We start from the raw sequence: 20,207 nt of genomic DNA on the forward strand, positions 1-20,207 counted from the left end.
TTCCTTTTGCCTTCATCCCAGCACACGAGTGCTCTTCTCCCCGGCGCCTGCCCCTCCTGGCTGCAGTTTATTAATTAGGCTGGGTGTAGCTGAGGGCCCATTTGCTCCTGCCTTCATTAGTGCTCGGCTTGGCTGGGAGAGCAGGATCCACCCAGAGGCATCACTTGTGAATCCCTGGCCCTCCATCCTCATCTGCACTGACACATTGCTCCGGAGCTGGGACTCCATAGCCTGGCACAGTGCCAGGGCTGGGAAGGGTTAAGGTGACATTGCCACCCTCAGTCTGTGCTGGAGACGGTGACTGAGCAGAGGAGTGCTCCTCGTCTCCAACTTTTCCTGCTGTGGATGCCATTGTCTGGTGAGCAGTGCTGGAGGAGTTCTCTCTCCCAGACAGGAGCATGCGGCGGGCTCGGTGCCCAGTGCTGAGCACACACACCGGGAGCAGCACCGCGATGGGGCAGTCTGGCTGAGGACCCCAATCACTGAGGCCGACCCTCTCCTGCAGACACGCCCTGGGGACACAGAAGTGGATTATTGCAGAGGGCAACTTTCTCCCTCCAGCATTGCCCCCACAGCATGGCATCAGCCAGGTGGGCACTGTGCGTCCTGTGCCTCAGCCAAGGTAAGTTGTGCTGCCTGCTCCTGATGCCCACCGCCAATAAGCCGTCATCTCCCTGGATCAGAATTCTGAATTTTGATATTAATGGTCCCTTTGCTGCAGTGCGCATCATCGGCTTTTTTCTCAATAGATCCCATTCACACATGGCGACTTAACCCCTTTATTGCCATCAAACCCTATGACTGGCGTCTTCTTCAAGGGTCGTTTACTCAAAAGTCATTTATAGGTAATAGCGTTCACCTTGGAATTGGCAAAGTTTCCTGTTGTAAATTGTCTCCGACCTAAAAGTTTCTATGCGCCCTATAAACCAGCTCATAGAAGGTATACACTGGGCTCCCGACACTAGTACCTGGGTTTAATGATTGAAATGTAAATGTACTGTGCCAATGCCCAATAATCAAGCCTCCTGCATTAATGATGTCCATGAGATCTCCCAGCGCAGGTGAGCTGGGGTCTGGAAGGTGATAAAGATCCCAGCAGCTGCTGCTTGTGCAATGTACACAGACCTGTCATATATTCTTATCGCCATATGTCAGTGTTTGCTCATAAAGTCTGGGGCAGGGCCGCAAATCTGAGCCAGGGACTGGGGGCAGAGCAGGATTTGGCAATGTATGGGGGGCTGCTGGTAAACCCCTCTACCTCTCCAAGTGACCAGAACAAGAAGGTTTTCTTCTAAAGACCACAGATGGCCGATGACAAACTCAGCTCTGCTGTATCGCTACTGAAACCTTAGGCTTCACGCACTCCTCAGTATTGTAGAACTAGAATAGATCCTGTTCCCATAGACTTGTATATGTATTTTTACTACATGGGGGCTGCTGGTAAACCCCTCTACCTCTCCAAGTCACCAGAACAAGACCACAGATAGCCGATGACAAACTCAGCTCTGCTGTATCGCTACTCGAACCTTAGGCTTCACACACTCCTCAGTATTGTAGAACTAGAATAGATCTTGTTCCCATAGACTTGCATATGTATTTTTACTACATCGGAATACAACACAAGTTATGAAATAGTTGTTTTTGGCTCCGTTACCTTCTCGCTCAAGCAACGTGACAGATTTATGAGCCGAGGAGCAGTGAAAGATAATTCGAAGCGGTGATGGATGGGAAGACTGATTAAAAATCGCAGCTATAAAGGTTTCGTCATTTATAGCTATGAAAAACAATTTTTGAAAGGCTGTATTTAAGGTTAAATCTTTAGTTGTAATTATGTGGCAATCATGGATACGGGTTATCTGACTTAAAAAAAAAGTGTGTGTGTAAAATATATATATATTATATGCAAGCGTGAAACACGGCTGACCGTTATGTATAATGACCACATAATGCCTGACACCCCTTTAACAATGTCAAACTCTTAAACTGCCTATGGCGAGAGCTGTGGCTATAGGGGGTGCAGAGGTGCAGCTCACCTGGGCCCCGCAGCCCCGCTGCATGATGGGGCTCATGGCCTCTCATATAACCCCAGTATTTGTCATTAAGTAATATTTAGTGGCCCATGAAATCCTTCCAATCTCAGCGTTTCTGTGATCTGACTTTCATATTACCCTGCATCATTAGGAGTGATTTTACGGTTCAAAATTAATTTTCTGTTCCCTGGAAAGAGACTTGTGTCTTCTTCCTGCTGCAAATGTTCATTACACCAGTGATTTCATTATAGAAGCTCTTTCTTGTTTCTGCAGCCAATTTAGTGACCACTGTCATAGCGGCCAGCACCAGAAAATGCGCAGTGGTCTGTTGTCATTCAATAAAAAAATGAAGAAAAACGATCTACATCGCACGCTGCAGGTCAGTAACAAACTTCTTCCCGTCATCATCAGCAAAGCCCAACAATCCCTTGGATTATACAGTGCGTAATCTGACAATAGTCTAAGAAAAAAATAATATCACCAGGAAAATAGCCGAAAATCAAATATTCCAGATAATCACGCAAACAAAAGTTACTCTTTGGGCAGACAAGATCCCAGAATGTCGCTGCGAGATTAGATTTATCAAGCTATTTCCCGCCTTGAGCAGATTGTCATACACACAATCATACCACATATATATATATATATATATATATATATATTTACTAATATTTGGTCATCCTGTTTTCTTGTATTGGACACAAAATGTATACTATAAACCTGCTGAACCAGTAGACTGATGAGCGCATTTGGATCTTTTCATTTGTGCATAGATATAGTGCCAGCATCCCCTTACTCCTCTAGGTGACACACACAGGTCTGCGCCATATGAATCATTTACGGGCACAAGGAGATAAGTTATTGTTTGACAGTAAACGCCCGCACTCGGAGACCGATCAGCTGTTCTGGACACCCAAGAAATGTGTCCCACATATATTATCATCATGATGGGGATGATTGGTAATACAACAAAATCTTAGGGACATGTTAGTTATGTTCGGTGAAGAGTAAAAGAAGCAGCAATATCTGGTGCAGGTCAACACAACCACACCCCTCACTATGTGGGATGGGAGTAGGATGACCTTGTATTTTTTGTTTTTCCCTTTAGCTTTGGTCATTTTCTCCAAATCCTTGTTTGTATGACATAAAAAGTAGACCTCTCTGCGCACATTCTTACCACACATTGAATTAAGGGATGTCCTTTCTATTCAGGAGGACCCCTGTACAAGAGTCCGGTAGTAGTCACACTGACAGCGCCCTCTACCTGTCTGTATTTGTTATATCCAGACTGGCCCACAGGAGAGCAGGAGAATCCTCCAGTGGGTCCCAGTACTCTTATAGGAGCAGTGCTTGGCACAATATTCTAGAATCACTATGTATAAAGGTGACATCGTACTTAACAATCTACACAGTTTATTGCTATAGAAATTTGTGATTGAGGATAATGTCACATTTGCATGAAGTTGAAAAGTGGGGCCCTGGAGTTGATTACTGGTGGGTCCTTGGCACTCCAGTCCAACACTGGATACCTAATATAAATCTGTTAGACGATTATAGACTGTTGGTTTAAATGAATGAGCAGCTTCAGTGTCAGATCAAATGATTGGTCAAAAGGTGAGAGTGGCTCAGTGGATAAAATTTAATGCTCAAAAGGGCTTTCTTTATAGGACACCCTTGCTTTTGGTTTAGGCGCTCCATCGCTCAGCCATGCAATGTTAAACTAAGTTGCAGTACTTACAAAAAAAGGAAGAAAAAGATCCACATGGCCATATGGATAAAAAATATGTAACTTTATTTCACATGTTTAAAAGACGTTGTCCAATTAAAAAAAAAACATTGCCCATTCTGACGTACGTTTCTGACCGAAGCCCTTAGTCATAGAAATGTACGTAAGAATGGGCAATGTTTTTTTCATTGTCCGGACAACTTCTTTTAACCATGTACATTTACCACACGGCGGGGCTTTTCCCATATTTACTTTTTTTTGCTTCTTTTATGTTTACGTTGCAGTACTATGATCATTGTATATGCTGTAAATTTTGTTTAGATGCGAGCCACATCCATTGGGCTCCCACCATTTGCACAATTTTGCTGTAAAATTTTAGGCAACCAACTGCAGCTGAAAATAGGAATAAAAAAAAAAAAAAAAAAACAGGAATGGATAGTTGATTTCTAGACGGTAACCTTCATAGACCTCAATGGAGAAATTGGGTCTTACAATCTAAATTCCCCATCAGTATGTCTTTGGAGAATGGGAGGAAATCGGGACAAGTCAGAGGAAACCCACACAAACACGGACAGGTCATACTACTAACTCCCGATGTTGTCCTTAGTGGGATGTGACCCCATAGCTGCAAAGTAACAGTGCTAACCACTGAGCCACCGTGCTGTTCTGATACATGTCATTATGTGTGCTCATATTTCCATTATTGGGAGATTTGGTAAAAATTTTACTCCATATTGTTAGTTGGCTGATTTATTACTGACTCTTCAGCTCTGTGGCTATCACTGCGTCTGGTCACTAGACCAATTAGCATCTAAACTTCAGGAAATCTGACTCCAATGGGCAGAGACATATCAACAAAGCAAATAATAATTTTAAAAAAGCCCAGTATGGGGTAATTAGCCCCTTGAGTTCAGAAACTGCTAGTACTGAATGACTTACAGATTTCTTGTTGCTATCATCTAGTTGGAACTTATGATGTTCTCTTAGCATGAGGAAATGAACAGCGCAGAATTGTAAAAATAAAAAACAAGTTAAACACAGAAAGGTAACATATAAAGCCATGTTTTCTTTTACCATGCCACACTTCTATAGAGCAGCACTTTTTCAGTTGTTGTGTTAAATATCGTGATTTGCAATAATTTAATAAGAGTACTTTTCTTAATAAAAGGAAAATTAGGGAGATTTTCACTCAAATTATTTTCTTTTGTAACCTACAGAATCTGCAGGTGATAAGATACTGTATGTCGCCTTCACTGTCAGCATGGGGCATGATGTGCCCTATAATCTGTACCTGGACATTATCCCTCTACATGGATAACAATAGAGTCAGAACAAAATACATGTACAAATATAGCCAAAATGAGGGGTCCACAGTCTTGTTACTGGGACCAGGGAAATCCCCATTGGACACTCTTAACTAATCTAGAAACACCTAGCATTACAGAATGCTGTAGATAAGACCCTGATGGCAGTGGCCCCAGCTTACGGGGCAAAAATGGGGTGACAGATTGCATACATATTCTAGAATACCCAATGCGTTAGAATCGGGCCACCATCTAGCATTATATAGTCTCCAGTATTTTTCCAAATACAAAGTATGGGTGACACCCCTGAATGATAAGGATGTCCGGAATACCCAAGTCCTTCTCATCTTCAACAATTATATTCACCCCAAGAATCAACTTATATTTAGTATTGTGGTTGTTTTTCTATGTTCTGTACATAATAGTACTGTATTTATATTATATTATATATATATATATATATATATATATATATTGTATGTATTATGCGTCCTTATGGATTGAGCACTGTCACTTTTTTATGCATATTGCACTTTCAATCTAATTCTAAGTAGTACCTTTATATCTCTTATTATATGTGTGTTGCTCTTGGGATAGTCCCTATCTCTATATATTCAGAGATCATGTGTTTTTTATATTTGCCCTTACTTTTGCCCATACGTAATATGGAGTATGTGGACTGGAGACTGTGATAACATGATGTGGTGGGTGCGCGCGTCTCCCGCTGTCTCATTGGCGATGCGTCACTTCCGGCTTCATATTATGACGTTTGCGGGTCATTGACATCATCGGGGATTTCCCCATGACCCGCACTGTCTGTGACTGCTGGGGATGACACGAGTTCCGGCATGAGGGACGGAAGATGCGCGCCGTGATCCACGGCACCTGTGCTCACACGCATCCTGGTCTATATAAGACCAGGTTGGCCACATTGTAAACACGGCCCCCCCGAAGAAGCCAACGCGAAACACACGTTGGGGCTGCGCTACTGTGTGTTCCTGACTGAGGCACTATGGGTAAGAGCAAGATTTCATTTGAATTATGATTGTCTGATTGTATATGAGTCGCTTGTTTTAACTACAAGAAAGGATATTTGGATCCTCAATAGTGATTGAATCTATCCAGTGGTTGTGACCGGGTTAATAAGCACCAAAGGCATTTCACAATATATGATATGTGGTTGTTAATTGCTGCCCCACCTCTTACTATTATGTCTGGACACACTGGACTCTGTGTGTAACCTTTCTGTCTCTAATATAAAGGCCCTTTGTCGGATATTGATTATTTTTATTATATACTGAATTGTCTTGTAACTAATAAAATTTGCATATGTTTTTCATACAAATTTTGTGGACTTTATCTCTGTGTATCAGGTGTTTCTATTAACCCTCTACATGTAGTAAGGGGAGTATTTCTATACATAGCAGGGTAAGACTAGAACAATAGCTCTGAGGATCCGGGACTTGTACCCGGGCTCTTCTGCCACATTAGAAAACATCATTAATCTTGATAGTTGAGACGTCCGACTAGAAATTTTGCACTGGGCCAACAGCTTTGTTTCACCTATGAGTTTCTGGAGAAAGCAGACAGAGGATGCCCTCCTTCTCCCCAGGACTTGCAGCACCTGATATTACAGTAAGGCCGGAGTCACACTAGAGAGAAATACGGACGATTGAGAGGCGTTAAAAACCACGCATTGCACACGGACCAAAGATTCTCTACGCGGTAGCTCCCATCAGCTGTATATTTCTGGCGTATATTTTACGGGCCGAGACAATTGCAGCATGCTGCGATTGTCAGCGTACTACGCCCGTAGTACGCCAATGCAAGTCTATGGGTGTGCAAAAAAAACGCATTACACACGGACCAGATGTGTGACTTGCGAGAAATACGCACCCGGTGTTCTTTAGAAAAGCCAGTAATTCAGTGCGAGATACAGTAAACTCACACTGACAGGTTTAATAAAGAAACGAAAGAATAGATATATACACATAGAATACATATATACTGTATATATATATATATATATATATATATATGTATTCTATGTGTCTATATCTAGTCTTTCGTTTGTGTTTGAAAACCTGTCATAGGGCTCCATTATATGTCCATTTAGCAAGCCTTCGAGAAAATCTCGGCATACGGATGCTATACGGATTACATACGGATGCTTACATGGGAAAAATACGCGGCCACACCCTGACAACAGATGACATACGGATCATTATTTAGGGACCATTTATGCGTATTACGGCCGTACAATACGGTCCGTGTTTTTATACGTTGCGTGTGACGCTGGCCTAAAGTGTGTAGTAAAGTTGCATTCAGATGCGTTGATCTCGGCCTGTTAATTACCATTGATTACCGTACACAAGTCAGTTAGCACTGGTTTACGAGCCTCTTTAGGCTATGTGCACACGTTGCGGATTCTGCTGTGGATCCACAGCGGATTTGGCCCTGCGGATCTGCAGCAGATTCTGCTGCGTTGTATAGTACCTTTAAAGTAAATGGAAAACAAAAAACGCAGTGCACAAGTTTCGGATTTTTCCGCGCGGATTAGCTGCGGATTGAAATCCACAGCTTGTCAATTCTTTGTGCAGAATCCGCAGCGGTTTGATAACTGCTCCATTATAGAAATCCGCAGGTGTCAAAATGCAGGGGAAATCCGCAGGCTAATCCGCAGGTAAAACGCAGGTCATTTTACCTGCGGATTTACCTGAAGATTTAGCAAAATCCGCAGGACAATCTGCAACATGTGCACATACCCTAAGGCTACGTGCACACACAGTTTTAGGTCCTGCGGATTTTTCCGCTTGGATTTGGAAAAATTCCCATGTAAATTCTCAGGTCAAAAGACCTGCGACTTACCTGCGGATTAGCCTGCAGTTTAGCCCTGCGGTTTCACAACTCTACAATGGAGAAGGTGTGAAACCGCAGCAGATTCCGCACAAAGAATTGACATGCTGCGGATTTGAACCCGCAGCAAATCCGCGCGGAAAAATCCTCAGCATGTGCACAGCGTTTTTCAGATTACCAATGAAAACAATGGTACTGTACAATGCACCTAAATCTGCTGTGGACCCGCAGAGTCTGAAACGCAGACTCCGCAACGTGTGCACATGGCCTAAGGCGGCATTCATACACAGGGGTCATGCTGCGTTTCAAACTGCGATTTACAGTGAACATAGCCATATACAGGTTTATGAGAACTGATCCGAACAGGATTACCTTTAACATGATCATTCTGTCCCCATACATCAAATTCTCGGCAGCACATCCCCTATTTAATAGAGGTGACATGCTGAAAAATAATAGTTGTTATGCTACCATAAGTGTGTTTTGTTTTTTTTTTAAAGCTATGCAACGCTATAGTCGCCTTCCATGGGTCCACCATCACGGAGTCTCTACCGGTATCTGGCACTGTCTGCCGAGATGTAGGCGTGGGTCAGGACCACAGCCAATGCCAATCGGTAAGCTCATAAGCTGAGCTCACTTATTGGCTGCCATGTTGTCAAGGTCATGTCAGATCCGCTGTCAATGCCACCTATCAGGAGCAGTGGAACCAGGATAGGAGAGTATAGCGTGGCTTGTTTTTGAGAAACAAAACCACATGCAGCAAGGGATGAAATGTCTTAGGCGTTGTTCATTTTCAAATACAACTACAAAATTCTGAGAGATTCTCGTTTGGAACAGGTTAGATTTGATTAGGAGACTTCTCATGATGGTAGACCTTAACTGATTAAGGACCTAGATTTCAGCTCCATAAACTTTATTCTCTAGAGTGGAATAGATACAAGTGCACAGTTTTGTTTTTTTGGGGGGTGATGGTTGTGCGGTGTTCCTGTTTTTATGAAACAAAATGTTTCCTAAATAAATGGAAGGTAAGTAGGATAAGGAGTTGATTGGTCACATCACTATCAGATCAGTGATGGTCTGACATCAGCCACCCCGTACCCATCAGCTATTACAAGCTCTTTCGGCCACCAGATGTGAACATTTTAAATAGAGCATGGCCCAGCACAGCTCCACTCACAGAGTAACAGCAGCTGCCAGGTACTGCAGAACAACTTCTATACCAGCTTCTTTCAAAGCATTTACACCTGGTGGTGTCTGTCACTTCTAGCAGCTGATTGCTGTCATTTTGGGTTGATAAAGTCAGTTTAATGTGGCATATACATTAAAGAGAAAATTCAGTTAGCTAGTCTCAATATACTGGACAGTTGAAAACCTCCTGTAATCTTCCATTTAAAATTGGATGGAAAGGCTGACTGAAATGTCTTTTAATGCCATTAACCTGTCTAATAGATGTCTACTTCAGTGGAGTATATATACCATGAAGATTTTATGGCATATCCTCTGGATATGCCAAGTGTTTCTCATAGACTGTGGTCAAAGAGGTGGGACCCCAATCTGGCACCACTGAAAATGGAATAGCAGCCATACGAATGAAGAAGATCTTGTCTGTGTATGGTTCCTACATTAATGAAGTGCATGTATGAGACATTTACACAGGATTTCTCACATCTGTTTGTCATGGCATACATTTAGAAGTGTGGCTAGAACTATGCAGGCACCAAAACATCATGTCCAGGTGAACATGATGAGCATTTTATCCTATGTATAAGGACAAAATTATGACATACGTCTCCACATCGAAGTTTAAGACAATAATATTTTAGCTGCAGGAGTGTTTGTGAGGTCAGACACTGGGGTTGGTTGATGGTGTCTGGTTCGTACTTGGTGTACCAATGAAATGCCTAAAGTTATTGGTTGAGTCCAGTTGTCCTCTTCTTCCGCATAGAATTCAACAAAATGTGTCTGACTTTTGCCTGAAGCACAGTGGACTGAACTGCTAAAATAAGCTTAGGTCTTCCTCCAACCTGTTCTATCATAAGTTGAATGTCTGTCTGATAGTGTAGAGTGTAATTGTACTGTTACAACAACCCTCTAAACACATGGCATTTTGTCTGGAGATCTTGAGGTTGGGTGTGGGGGTTGCATTATCATGAAAACCTATTACAAGATGGCACATTAAATTACAGTACATTGTAGCCTAAGAGGATCCAGGCAAAATATTGGACATTTTTCTTTACAGCTATAACAAGGTGGCACGGGGTGGTACGTCCTGGGCGAGTCCACTAGATCAGTCAGTGAGCATCCCGGCCCCTTGCACATGAAAAGACAGTTCAAGTCCCAGCTCTATGGCACAATTGGTTACCTCTGACATACGGTTGCTCTCCATATGGGAACGGCGTCCTCTGAATGCACCACACGTTACACTGCGGTTCCAACAGTGGCAAACTTGTTTAATAACGGTGAAGTAAATGAGATTACAATTCCTGAGCTGTCCCTATTCAAAGATGCTGCTCCTTCGGCAACAGCAGAAGCATCAGCTCCCAATCTGCTCCATAGAATATACAATGACATGGAATATATAAAACATTATACATAACATATTAGACATGACACATTAATACACTTAAACATACAGGAACCATTGGGCGCAGTGCATAGGAGAGAGAAGGCAAATGCCACCTAAGCGTAAAAGCTTTAGGTAATGCACTGACAGTAAGGGCTCAACCAAGAGCGGACACAGACAGAAGAGAATCCTGTGCAACAACAGTATATGGACGCTCTGCAGTCCAATAGCTCATCATAATGCACAATTCCACCTGCTTTGGCGGTCATAGTGGTCCCCTTACCTCTAAGGCAGCTGTGCGGCTGCCCAGGTCACACCAATGGTATGTCCACCCCTGGACTACACCTGTTATCTCACAACGAATGGCATTGAGATGCATAATATTGCCATGAATTATGTCACTGAGAGGTTAATGGAGATGTTTTTTTTCCTGCAACCTAATAGTTTAGTAATTTATGTAAGTTTTGTGATAGTAAAACTATACAGACTGCAGTGTCTCAGCGTGTGCAACATCTGTCAACACCGAATCGAGGCTGTTTGAATAAAAGAAAAGCCACTTTTTGCATCAGAAACTTGAGTTCCTGCCTCTTATTGGGTAAAGTATTAAAGCCGTGCAGTGGTGATGGAGGAGGTCAGTAATGAATAGTGAGAAGCCCTTAATTCTTCTGTTGCCGCTACTCTCTTCAGTGTGGCATGTGTAGGTCAGGGACAGAAAATCTCTTTTTAATAGGCAAACTTCCAGGAAAAGCAAACCTTTCATTGTCGGGCACAAAGCAGGCAGGTGGGAAGCAGGTGCAGTTGGTCCAGAATAAACAGAGCTCTGTAAAGCGTGTGGAGTAGGTAATGGAGGGATGGATCCGTGCACACGGCCTGTAGTCAATGCTTATGTTACATACGGTATTCCTTAATCGGCCTGATACAGCCATGTTACTATGTATTCACTGAAGACCTCTCATGTTAATGTATGGTACTAGCGCGGTCCTAGTGTCATCTGTGACCTTGAGGAAGAAAACTCTACCCTGGAAGCCTCTTTAGATGGAAATGCTCATTAACCTCGTATGTGCAATTGCAGAGAGGGAAATGGTTAACTATAAGTGACAACACGTGAGTAATTGATGACTGTCTATAGAAAAGCAGTGATTCACTGTCGTTTCTCCATATTAGTCACTTTCGCTCATATAAAATAGTGCAGACCTCTTACGGTGAGTATCAGACTGCATAATCAATAATACAGGAGATGGACTAGGAATCCAAAACTTCCTATATATCAGAGTAGATGAGGACATGGTGATGGACTCCTACAGGACTACACCTAGTCAATATTCTATGCAGACAATACAGTACGTAGCGTCATCAGTCCCTGAAAAACATAACTTGTACTTAGACTAAAGTATTCAACAAAAAAATGTAGGTCACGATATTTCAGTACTGGCCACTCTTGTCCCCTAATGGAGCACTAGGCACAAGGACTATGAGGACACTTATAGAAGGCTAAATGTTAATTTATGGCACTCGCCAATATTAAGTCAGCTTCTGTCTGTAACCCCTACTAAATGGGCAGCCATCATGGTATCACAGTGTGAATCTCCAGTCCCCACTGATTAAAATTAAACCTTATCCTTCTGCAAGTGTCCTCCCTGTCCTGCCACCCTATCAGGGCTGCCACCAGGAATTTCAGGGCCCCATACTGAAAAAAATGTTGGGGCCCCTTGATATTCCATCCAGGCTCCACCCCAAGCCCCGCCTCCACCTCCAACCCTCGAATCTTCCACAGTTCCACCACCCACTCTTGGAAAAACTCCACTTCTGTATCATGTCCTCACCAATCACACATTAACTGTTCCCAGATCTCCCACAGCCATCAGTTTTTTGATTTTGATTATTTTTAAAGTCACCACCACGACAAGTTAGACTTTTTGGTAGGTAAGTCTCATCTCAAGTTGAGTGCCAAAAATTTATTTTATATATTCTCTGATGTGGGAACCTTTTTTGTGCACCATTTCAGCTGTGCCACGGTATACATATCGATAGACTTTTTGGTAGGGTCCTACTATACTCTAAGCTATTAAACATTTCTTAACCCCTTAATGACCGGAGCTTTTTCCGGTTTTGCATTTGTTTTTTGCTGCCCTTCTTCTCGGAGCCATAACTTTTTTATTTTTCCGTCAATATGGCCGTGTGAGGGCTTGTTTTTTGCGGGACAAGTTGTACTTTTGAACGACACTATTAGTTTTATCATGTTGTGTAATAGAAAATGGGAAAAAAATCCAAGTGCGGTGAAATTGCAAAAAAAAGTGCAATCCCACACTGGTTTTTTGTTTGGCTTTTTTGCTAGGTTCACTAAATGCTAAAACTGCCATTATGTTTCTCCAGGTCATTATGAGTTCATAAGCACCAAATATGTCTAGGTTATTTTTTTTATCTAAGTGGTGAGAGAAAATTCCAAACTTTGTTAAAAAAAAAAAATGGCACCATTTTCCGAGACCCATAGCGTCTCCATTTTTCGTGATCTCGGGTTGGGTGAGGACTGATTTTTTTGCACGCCGAGTTAATGTTTTTAATGATACCATTTTGGTTCAGATAAGATCTTTTGACTGCAGCAACAAAAAAATGCTTAATTCCGCTTAGCAATCAGGTTAATCCTTTTTTTTATTGATAGATCGGGCGTTTCTGAACGCGGCAATGCCAAATATGTGTATGTTTGTTTTTTTATTGTTTTATTTTAAATGGGGCGAAAGGGGGGTGATTTGAACTTTTATATTTTATTTTTTTTTATATCTCTAAAATCTATTTTTTAACATTTTGGCATGCTTCAATAGTCTTCATGGGAGACTAGAAGCTGCCACAACCCGATCGGCTCTGCTACATAGAGGCGATGATCAGACCGCCTCTGTATAGCAGAATTACTCACTTGTTATAAGCACCGACCTCCAGGAGACTTCTGGTTGTTATACCAACTAACCAGTGACCAGCGATCATGTGACGGGGGTCACCGGTGGGTGGATTCCTGGCCTGATGGCTGGAGGCGCGAGTTAAATGCCGCTGTCAGCTTTTGACAGCGGTATTTAATGGGTTAATAGCCACAGGTGGATCACGATCCCATCCGCGGCTATTCCGGGCACATGTCCGCTGTTCAAAACAGCTGACATGTCTCGGGAAAGATGTGGGCTCACAGCCAAAGGGAAGAAGTCTGACATCTACGTACTATTACGCCTAACGTCGGAAATGGGTTAAAATGCCCAATATCCTTTTATGGGTATATTTTTATTTATTTTTCTTTAAGGAAGTGAGTCATACATTTTTTTAAAACTAATTGAGACCAGATTGGGTTAATCTTTTTATAATCTGTATTTCTGATTGCAGATTATTGTATTCTGTTTTCTGTACATTTATGGAAGTTGCTCTCTTGCCTGTTTGTAGATATGGACATTGCTCACAAGAACAGAGCAGCTGATTGGGCATGCATGCAGCGCTCGATTGCAATGGCCAGCTCACATGGTAGATTTTCAAGCAGAATTTTGGTGCAGACCGGTCCTTTCTCGGCATGTTTAAAATTCGCCATTCCACAATCCTCATCACAGCCTGCCATAGAGATGATTGGGAGGCATGAAGGAAACCGCTGGTGTGGATATTTAGCAAGATCCCGGCCAAACTTCTGCTTGAAGAGCCGCCATGTGAACTGACCCTAATAATTATCCCATATGTTGTGTATAAAGGAGAAGTATTATATTACTAGAATATCCTCTTTAAGACAGGCAACTGTACCTTATTGCAGACAGGCCACATTAAGTAGGGTTATACTTAGTAGTTTGCAGGCAGCAGAGAGAAACGGCCTCCCTGCACGAGCAGGGAAGGGGACACAAGACGAGTAGCGGGTGGGTGGGGGAATGGGAGGTCGGACGGACAGGAGGGTGCACCTCATCACTTTTGGGCCCTCAACTCCTGCATATAATGTGCCACAAGGGCTGGGGCGTGCGGTCAGTGTCTGACATCACTGATGTCAATTGTGGCCAACCCCCTCTGCTGCGGACATATAATTAAAGTAGCTATGGGTGTGAGTGATTGGGGCTTAATAAAGCAAAAAAAAAGTAATTGGGCCAGGCCAGCATACTTGGGGGACGGTTCCATCATACCCCAGCTCAAGGTAAGCTTCTAAACAAAAAAAATGTAAGTGACTCCCAAGGATGGACTCAAATCTCTATAATCTCAGTTATTTATCCTTCGCAAACCTTTTTCCGCATGTAGGCAGAGACCTGTTAATCCTGTGCAGCCGGCAAGGAGTAGCCAATGGGGACCCGCCTTTCCCTTTAGTCTCCAGTATGGCTTGCCTCCTGGCCGCTTGTAAAGTATGGTTTTATCAAACATAGCCGGCTAAGATCATACAGTCATGGTCTCATACATGCTTCCTGAGGTTCAGGCAGTATGCATTAGCTGTCAGGTTCACTTTAAGAAAAATCTGCATTTACCTGGTGTTAGAATCTGTTTTGTTTGTGACTATTTGCCATTTTCTTGTGGTGTTCTGGCTGCTGGTCTTTTTCCTCTGGTGCTGGGTTTGTCTTGGGTCAGGTGATTGTATCACTTTATTAACCAGCACCTGCCTCCCAATCCTGCTGGACAACAGTGTTAATCTGCTTGAGTTCTGGCTTGGTGCTTTGCTTTCTGTGTGTGTAATTTGTGGAGTGCTAGGACCTCTGGTTCCGCTAGTCTATGTTTCTGTATCCTGTTGGTTTCTGCAGACTTCTCTGTGTTTTTCGAATAGGAGGTGACCTATTTTTGTACCCAGTCCTTAGAACTTTCAGGGACCCCCCTCCCCCTATCTATAGGTCTTTGCTTGAGATTAACCTAGGATCGTCGGTGGGTCTATTCGCAAGGAATGGGTCGCCCCCTCAATCGTAGGGCATCAGCCTAGTCATAGTGCAGGGTCAGTTTTCCCCCTTCTACCCTAGTCCTGTGTTGCAGATCTGTAACACTTGGAAATTAGTCATAGCTCCAAACAATTTAATCAGGTTATGACTGAAAGAAAGGAGGAAGAAATCAAAAGTGAAGGAAACTGGGAATACTAGGGTATAAAAAGATGGGTAGGGTAAATTAACTAAAATCTTAGTATTTTGATGTCCATATGAGTAGGCTGACTCCAGACCTCATAGGGCTGTGATGACCCGTCAGGGTCTGGAGTCACAGTGGCTAAGGCTGTCGTGTCATGGATCATTATTTTTTCTGCTTTTTGCAGTAAAGCCCCCGTTACACACTGCGATATCGCTAGCAATATCGCTGCAAAGTCCCCGATTTTGTGACGTTGCAGCGATATTGCTTGCGATATCGCTGCATGTGATACTTACCTCCGACCGACTCCCCCGCTGGTAATCGCTGATCGCGCGAGAAGCTGCTGGACCATTCCTCGTCGGTCACTTCCTGCGGCGCTTCCTGCTGTGACGACGAGCGACGCGTGGACGCGGGATCGCCGCGTCTGACAGGTAAGTAGCGATCCCTGTCCCCAGCGATGTCGCTAGTGAGATCTGCCTGAGTGGCAGCTCACTAGCGACCACCTAGCGATGTACCAGCGATCCTGACTGCATCATATCGCTAGTCGGGATCGCTGGTGCATCGCTAGGTGTAACGGTACCCTTAGGTATAGATGAGGCAAGATCGTTTTTAGTCTTCTACTCCAGTTCTTGTAATTGGTATAGTCAGTTTCACTAATCCTGTTTAAGATCCCAAAAGTCAGGATGAGCTGATTACTGAGGGAATCCAGCTGTTGTGCTAATTAGTGGAAGTGGGGGAGCCTTTGTTTTCTAGTTGACTACTATAAGGTATGTCCCCACATTGTGGAGTGAATCCACACGTCGCTGGTAAATCAAATGTAAAATGCTGCAATTTTTTTTTATGCAGTGGGAAAAGAAAAAGGTGTATTAATATCCCACTTAACTAATCAATAAAGTCACATTTCCTTTTTTGCATTTTTCATGTCCTAGAATTGCAAGCAAAATTATTTTAAAACTGTTGTACATGAAAGTGCAGGCGTTTGTGCCATGGTTTTCTGATGCAGTAGTTTATCTATACAGTGGGTAGGGCACAACGCCTGGGACCCCATAGGCAGTGAATTTAGTTACCCTTGGGTAACTTTACCCATTCATAATGTTTTATGGCTATGCTGCAGTGAGGTATATACAGTCATATGTTAAAGTTTGGGCACCCCAATTAATGTTAACCTTTTTTCTTTATGACAATTTTGGTTTTTGCAACAGCTATTTCAGTTTCATATATCTAATAACTGATGGACTCAGTTATATTTCTGGATTCAAATGAGGTTTACTGTACTAACAGAAAATGTGCAATCTGCATTTAAACAAAATTTGACCGGTGCAAAATTGTGGGCACCCTTATCATTTTCTTGATTTGAACACTCCTAAATACTTTTTACTGACTTCCTGAAGCACTAAATTGGTTTTGTAACCTCATTGAGCTTTGAACTTCATAGCCAGGTGTATCAAATCATGAGAAAAGGTATTTAAGGTGGCCACTTGCACGTTGTTCTCCTATTAGATTCTCCTATGAAGAGTGGCATCATGGGCTCCTCAAAACAACTCTCAAATGATCTGAAAACAAAGATTATTCAACATAGCTTTTCAGGGGAAGGATACAAAAAGTTGTCTCAGAGATTTAACCTGTCAATTTCCACTGTGAGGAACATAGTAAGGAAATGGAAGAACACAGGTACAGTTCTTGTTAAGCCCAGAAGTGGCAGGCCAAGAAAAATATCAGAAAGGCAGAGAAGAAGAATGGTGAGAACAGTCAAGGACAATCCACACACCACCTCCAAAGACCTGCAGCATCATATTGCTGCAGATGGTGTCACTGTGCATCGGTCAACAATACAACGCACTTTGCACAAGGAGAAGCTGTATGGGAGAGTGATGCGAAAGAAGCCATTTCTGCAAGCACGCCACAAACAGTCGCCTGAGGTATGCAAAAGCACATTTGGACAAGCCAGTTACATTTTGGAAGAAGGTCCTGTGGACTGATGAAACAAAGATTGAGTTGTTTAGTCATGCAAAAAGGCGTTATGCATGGAGGCTAAAAAACACAGCATTCCAAGAAAAACACTTGCTACCCTCAGTAAAATTTGGTGGAGGTTCCATCATGCTTTGGGGCTGTGTGGCCAATACCAGCACCGGGAATCTTGTTAAAGTTAAGGTTCGCATGGATTCAACTCAGTATCAGCAGATTCTTGACAATAATGTGCGAGAATCAGTAACGAAGTTGAAGTTACGCAGGGGATGGATATTTCAGCAAGACAATGATCCAAAACACCGCTCCAAATCTACTCAGGCATTCATGCAGAGGAACAATTACAATGTTCTGGAATGGCCATCCCAGTCCCCAGACCTGAATATCCTTGAACATCTTTGGGATGATTTGAAGCGGGCTGTCCATGCTCGTCGACCATCAAGCTTAACTGAACTGGAATTGTTTTGCAAACAGGAATGGTCACAAATACCTTCATCCAGGATCCAGGAACTCATTAATAGCTACAGGAAGCGACTAGAGGCTGTTATTTTTGTATAAGGAGGATCTACGAAATATTAATGTCACTTTTATGTTGAGGTGCCCATACTTTTGCACCGGTCAAATTTTGGTTAAATGCAGATTGCACATTTTCTGTTAGTACAATAAACCTCATTTGAATCCAGAAATATAACTGAGTCCATCAGTTATTAGATATATGAAACTGAAATAGCTGTTGCAAAAACCAAAATTGTTATAAAGAAAAAAGGTTAACATTAATAGGGGTGCCCAAACTTTAACATATGAATGTAGGAACCTGGGGATCAAAGTGGTATAGTCGTAAGAGTAGCAATAGGTGTTCACCTTCTTACTGTTAGCACTTGCACTTTATTGCTTTGTACCCCAGGCTACTTTGTTCTCACCCTCATAGTACGCCTTAGGTTTTATTAGGCTGATTAGGTGTCCCTTTCATGAGGTCTTCCCTGTCATGTTATGGTTTTATTAAAATTATAACATTTATTAAGAATTGCTGCGTGTTCCTCCTCTTATCCTGGGATTATACACCTTTTTCCCAGGTTGTGGGTATTTTGTTATTCTTTAATAAAGTGTTATACATTGATTTAAAGTACACCTGTGCAGGAGCCTCGGCAGTAATAAGAAGGAGGACGTCATCGCTAGAAGATGGGAGGCGCCGGACCGCGACACCCATTGGACCGGACCGGACCCCCGGGTGAGTATAATCTAACTTGTTTTTCTTATCTTTCAGATTACATCGGGGGTTTATTTACAACATTACAAAATGCTGTAACTAAGCCCCTGATGGCGGTGGCCGCATCTCATAGGCCAAAAATGAGGTGACAGATTCCCTTTAAGAATTTTGGAACTGTTTAGATTGATCTCAGTTTGAGATGGGGCTGCTTTCCTTGCCGGCTCACACAGGGTTACTATGGGTAAGATTGTTTGACCCCTTATTTCCCATTCAGGTGACTTATATCATTTTTCATTAGATTTAGTCTTGTCTATTTACTTAGTGCATTGTGCTGAGTACATAGGACTTTTGTTGTTACGATTTTACCAGTGTCTGGTTGAATTTATCTATATCAGGTTATGTTATTTGTTCATTCATTAATACAGTTTTTGGTGTCATTGATAGTTAGTCACGGGGTATCATACAATCTTTTTCTTTGCCCATGCTCTCTAAATTTTTCTGTGAGTTGAAAGCTTGCTTGTGTGCACTTTGTGCCATTATTTTCTTTCTGTTTTACTATTTATAGTATGAATTTGTATAATATGTTTTTGTATGTATTTTAATGGGAAATAAAATTGTTACTTTTTTACGTATCCTTTTTCTGGGTTTTATTTGCTCCTTGTCGCTTGTAGGATTTATGTTCAGTGGAGTGCCCGTTATTGCTGATTAAATTTGTTTTTTTTTTTTAGTAATAAAATTATTTTTTACTATGGTTTTGTTTGGACATCTTTGATTATAATTAGTTTGATATGTTTTTGTAACCACACCTCAAAGCTATCGTCACATCTCCTCCGGGACCTGCTCCTGCATTGTCTGCTTCTTTTGCCATATTCACACTGTGGGTGACAAGGTTCATGGAGGAGATTTAGGTACCAGAAGCTCTGGGCAGTGCAGGCTCTGTTCAGCCTTTGACACCAGGCTGGCTGGGACCAGAGGTGCTGTCCAGTCTGGCAGTGTGGGTGTGTGATCGCTGGTCAGCTGGAGTAATCAGCTCTCTGCATAAGTCAATGGGACAGTAGCCCAGATAGCATGTGCTATTCTTGGCCTGTTTTCCTGACTATTACGGGGGTTTTACACAAAGTGTCACCGATTTTGTGAAGCAGCAACGATATTGCTAGCGATATCGCTATGTGTGATACTTACCTCCGACCGGCTCCCCTGCTGTCTGTCGCTGATCGCGCAAGATCGTGCAGGTCCATTTCTCGTCGTCAGCTTCCTGCTGGCGCCGACGAGCGACGCGTGGACGCGGACAGAGGACGTCATGGTCGCCGAGTCTGAAAGGTAAATGTCCGCTGCTGCGTCGCAAGTGAAATCTGCCTGTGTGGCAGCTCACTGGCGACCATTTAGCGATGCACCAGCGATCCTGACCAGGTCATATCTTGGTCGGGATCGCTGGTTCATCGCTAAATATAAAGGGGCCTTTAAGGTGGAGTTCACACGTGGCGTTTTTTTCGCGTTTCCGCGGCGGTTTTAA

The 20,207-nt window shown here is 42.8% G+C and overlaps 1 protein-coding gene across 2 annotated transcripts in view; it reads left to right on the plus strand.

Moving 5' to 3' along the window:
* The first annotated feature begins 132 nt into the window (after positions 1–132).
* The window catches only part of RET (ret proto-oncogene), a 123,130-nt gene continuing 103,055 nt past the window's right edge, over positions 133–20,207 (plus strand). Inside the window, exons 1-2 of one of the 2 annotated variants that reach the window (XM_073574779.1) lie at positions 133–622; positions 2,304–2,409. Coding sequence is in view for 1 of the 2 variants with exons in the window: in XM_073574778.1 (XP_073430879.1) it covers positions 577–622 (46 nt within the window). In the remaining variant the exon portion in view is untranslated. The remainder of the gene's footprint in view (positions 623–2,303; positions 2,410–20,207) is intronic. The other variant, XM_073574778.1, reaches the window with a different exon arrangement.

This window comes from Dendrobates tinctorius, unplaced genomic scaffold (assembly GCF_039654945.1).
Source record: "Dendrobates tinctorius isolate UK_male_01 unplaced genomic scaffold, ASM3965494v1 ptg000040l, whole genome shotgun sequence".
Classification (NCBI taxonomy): Eukaryota; Metazoa; Chordata; class Amphibia; order Anura; family Dendrobatidae; genus Dendrobates; species Dendrobates tinctorius.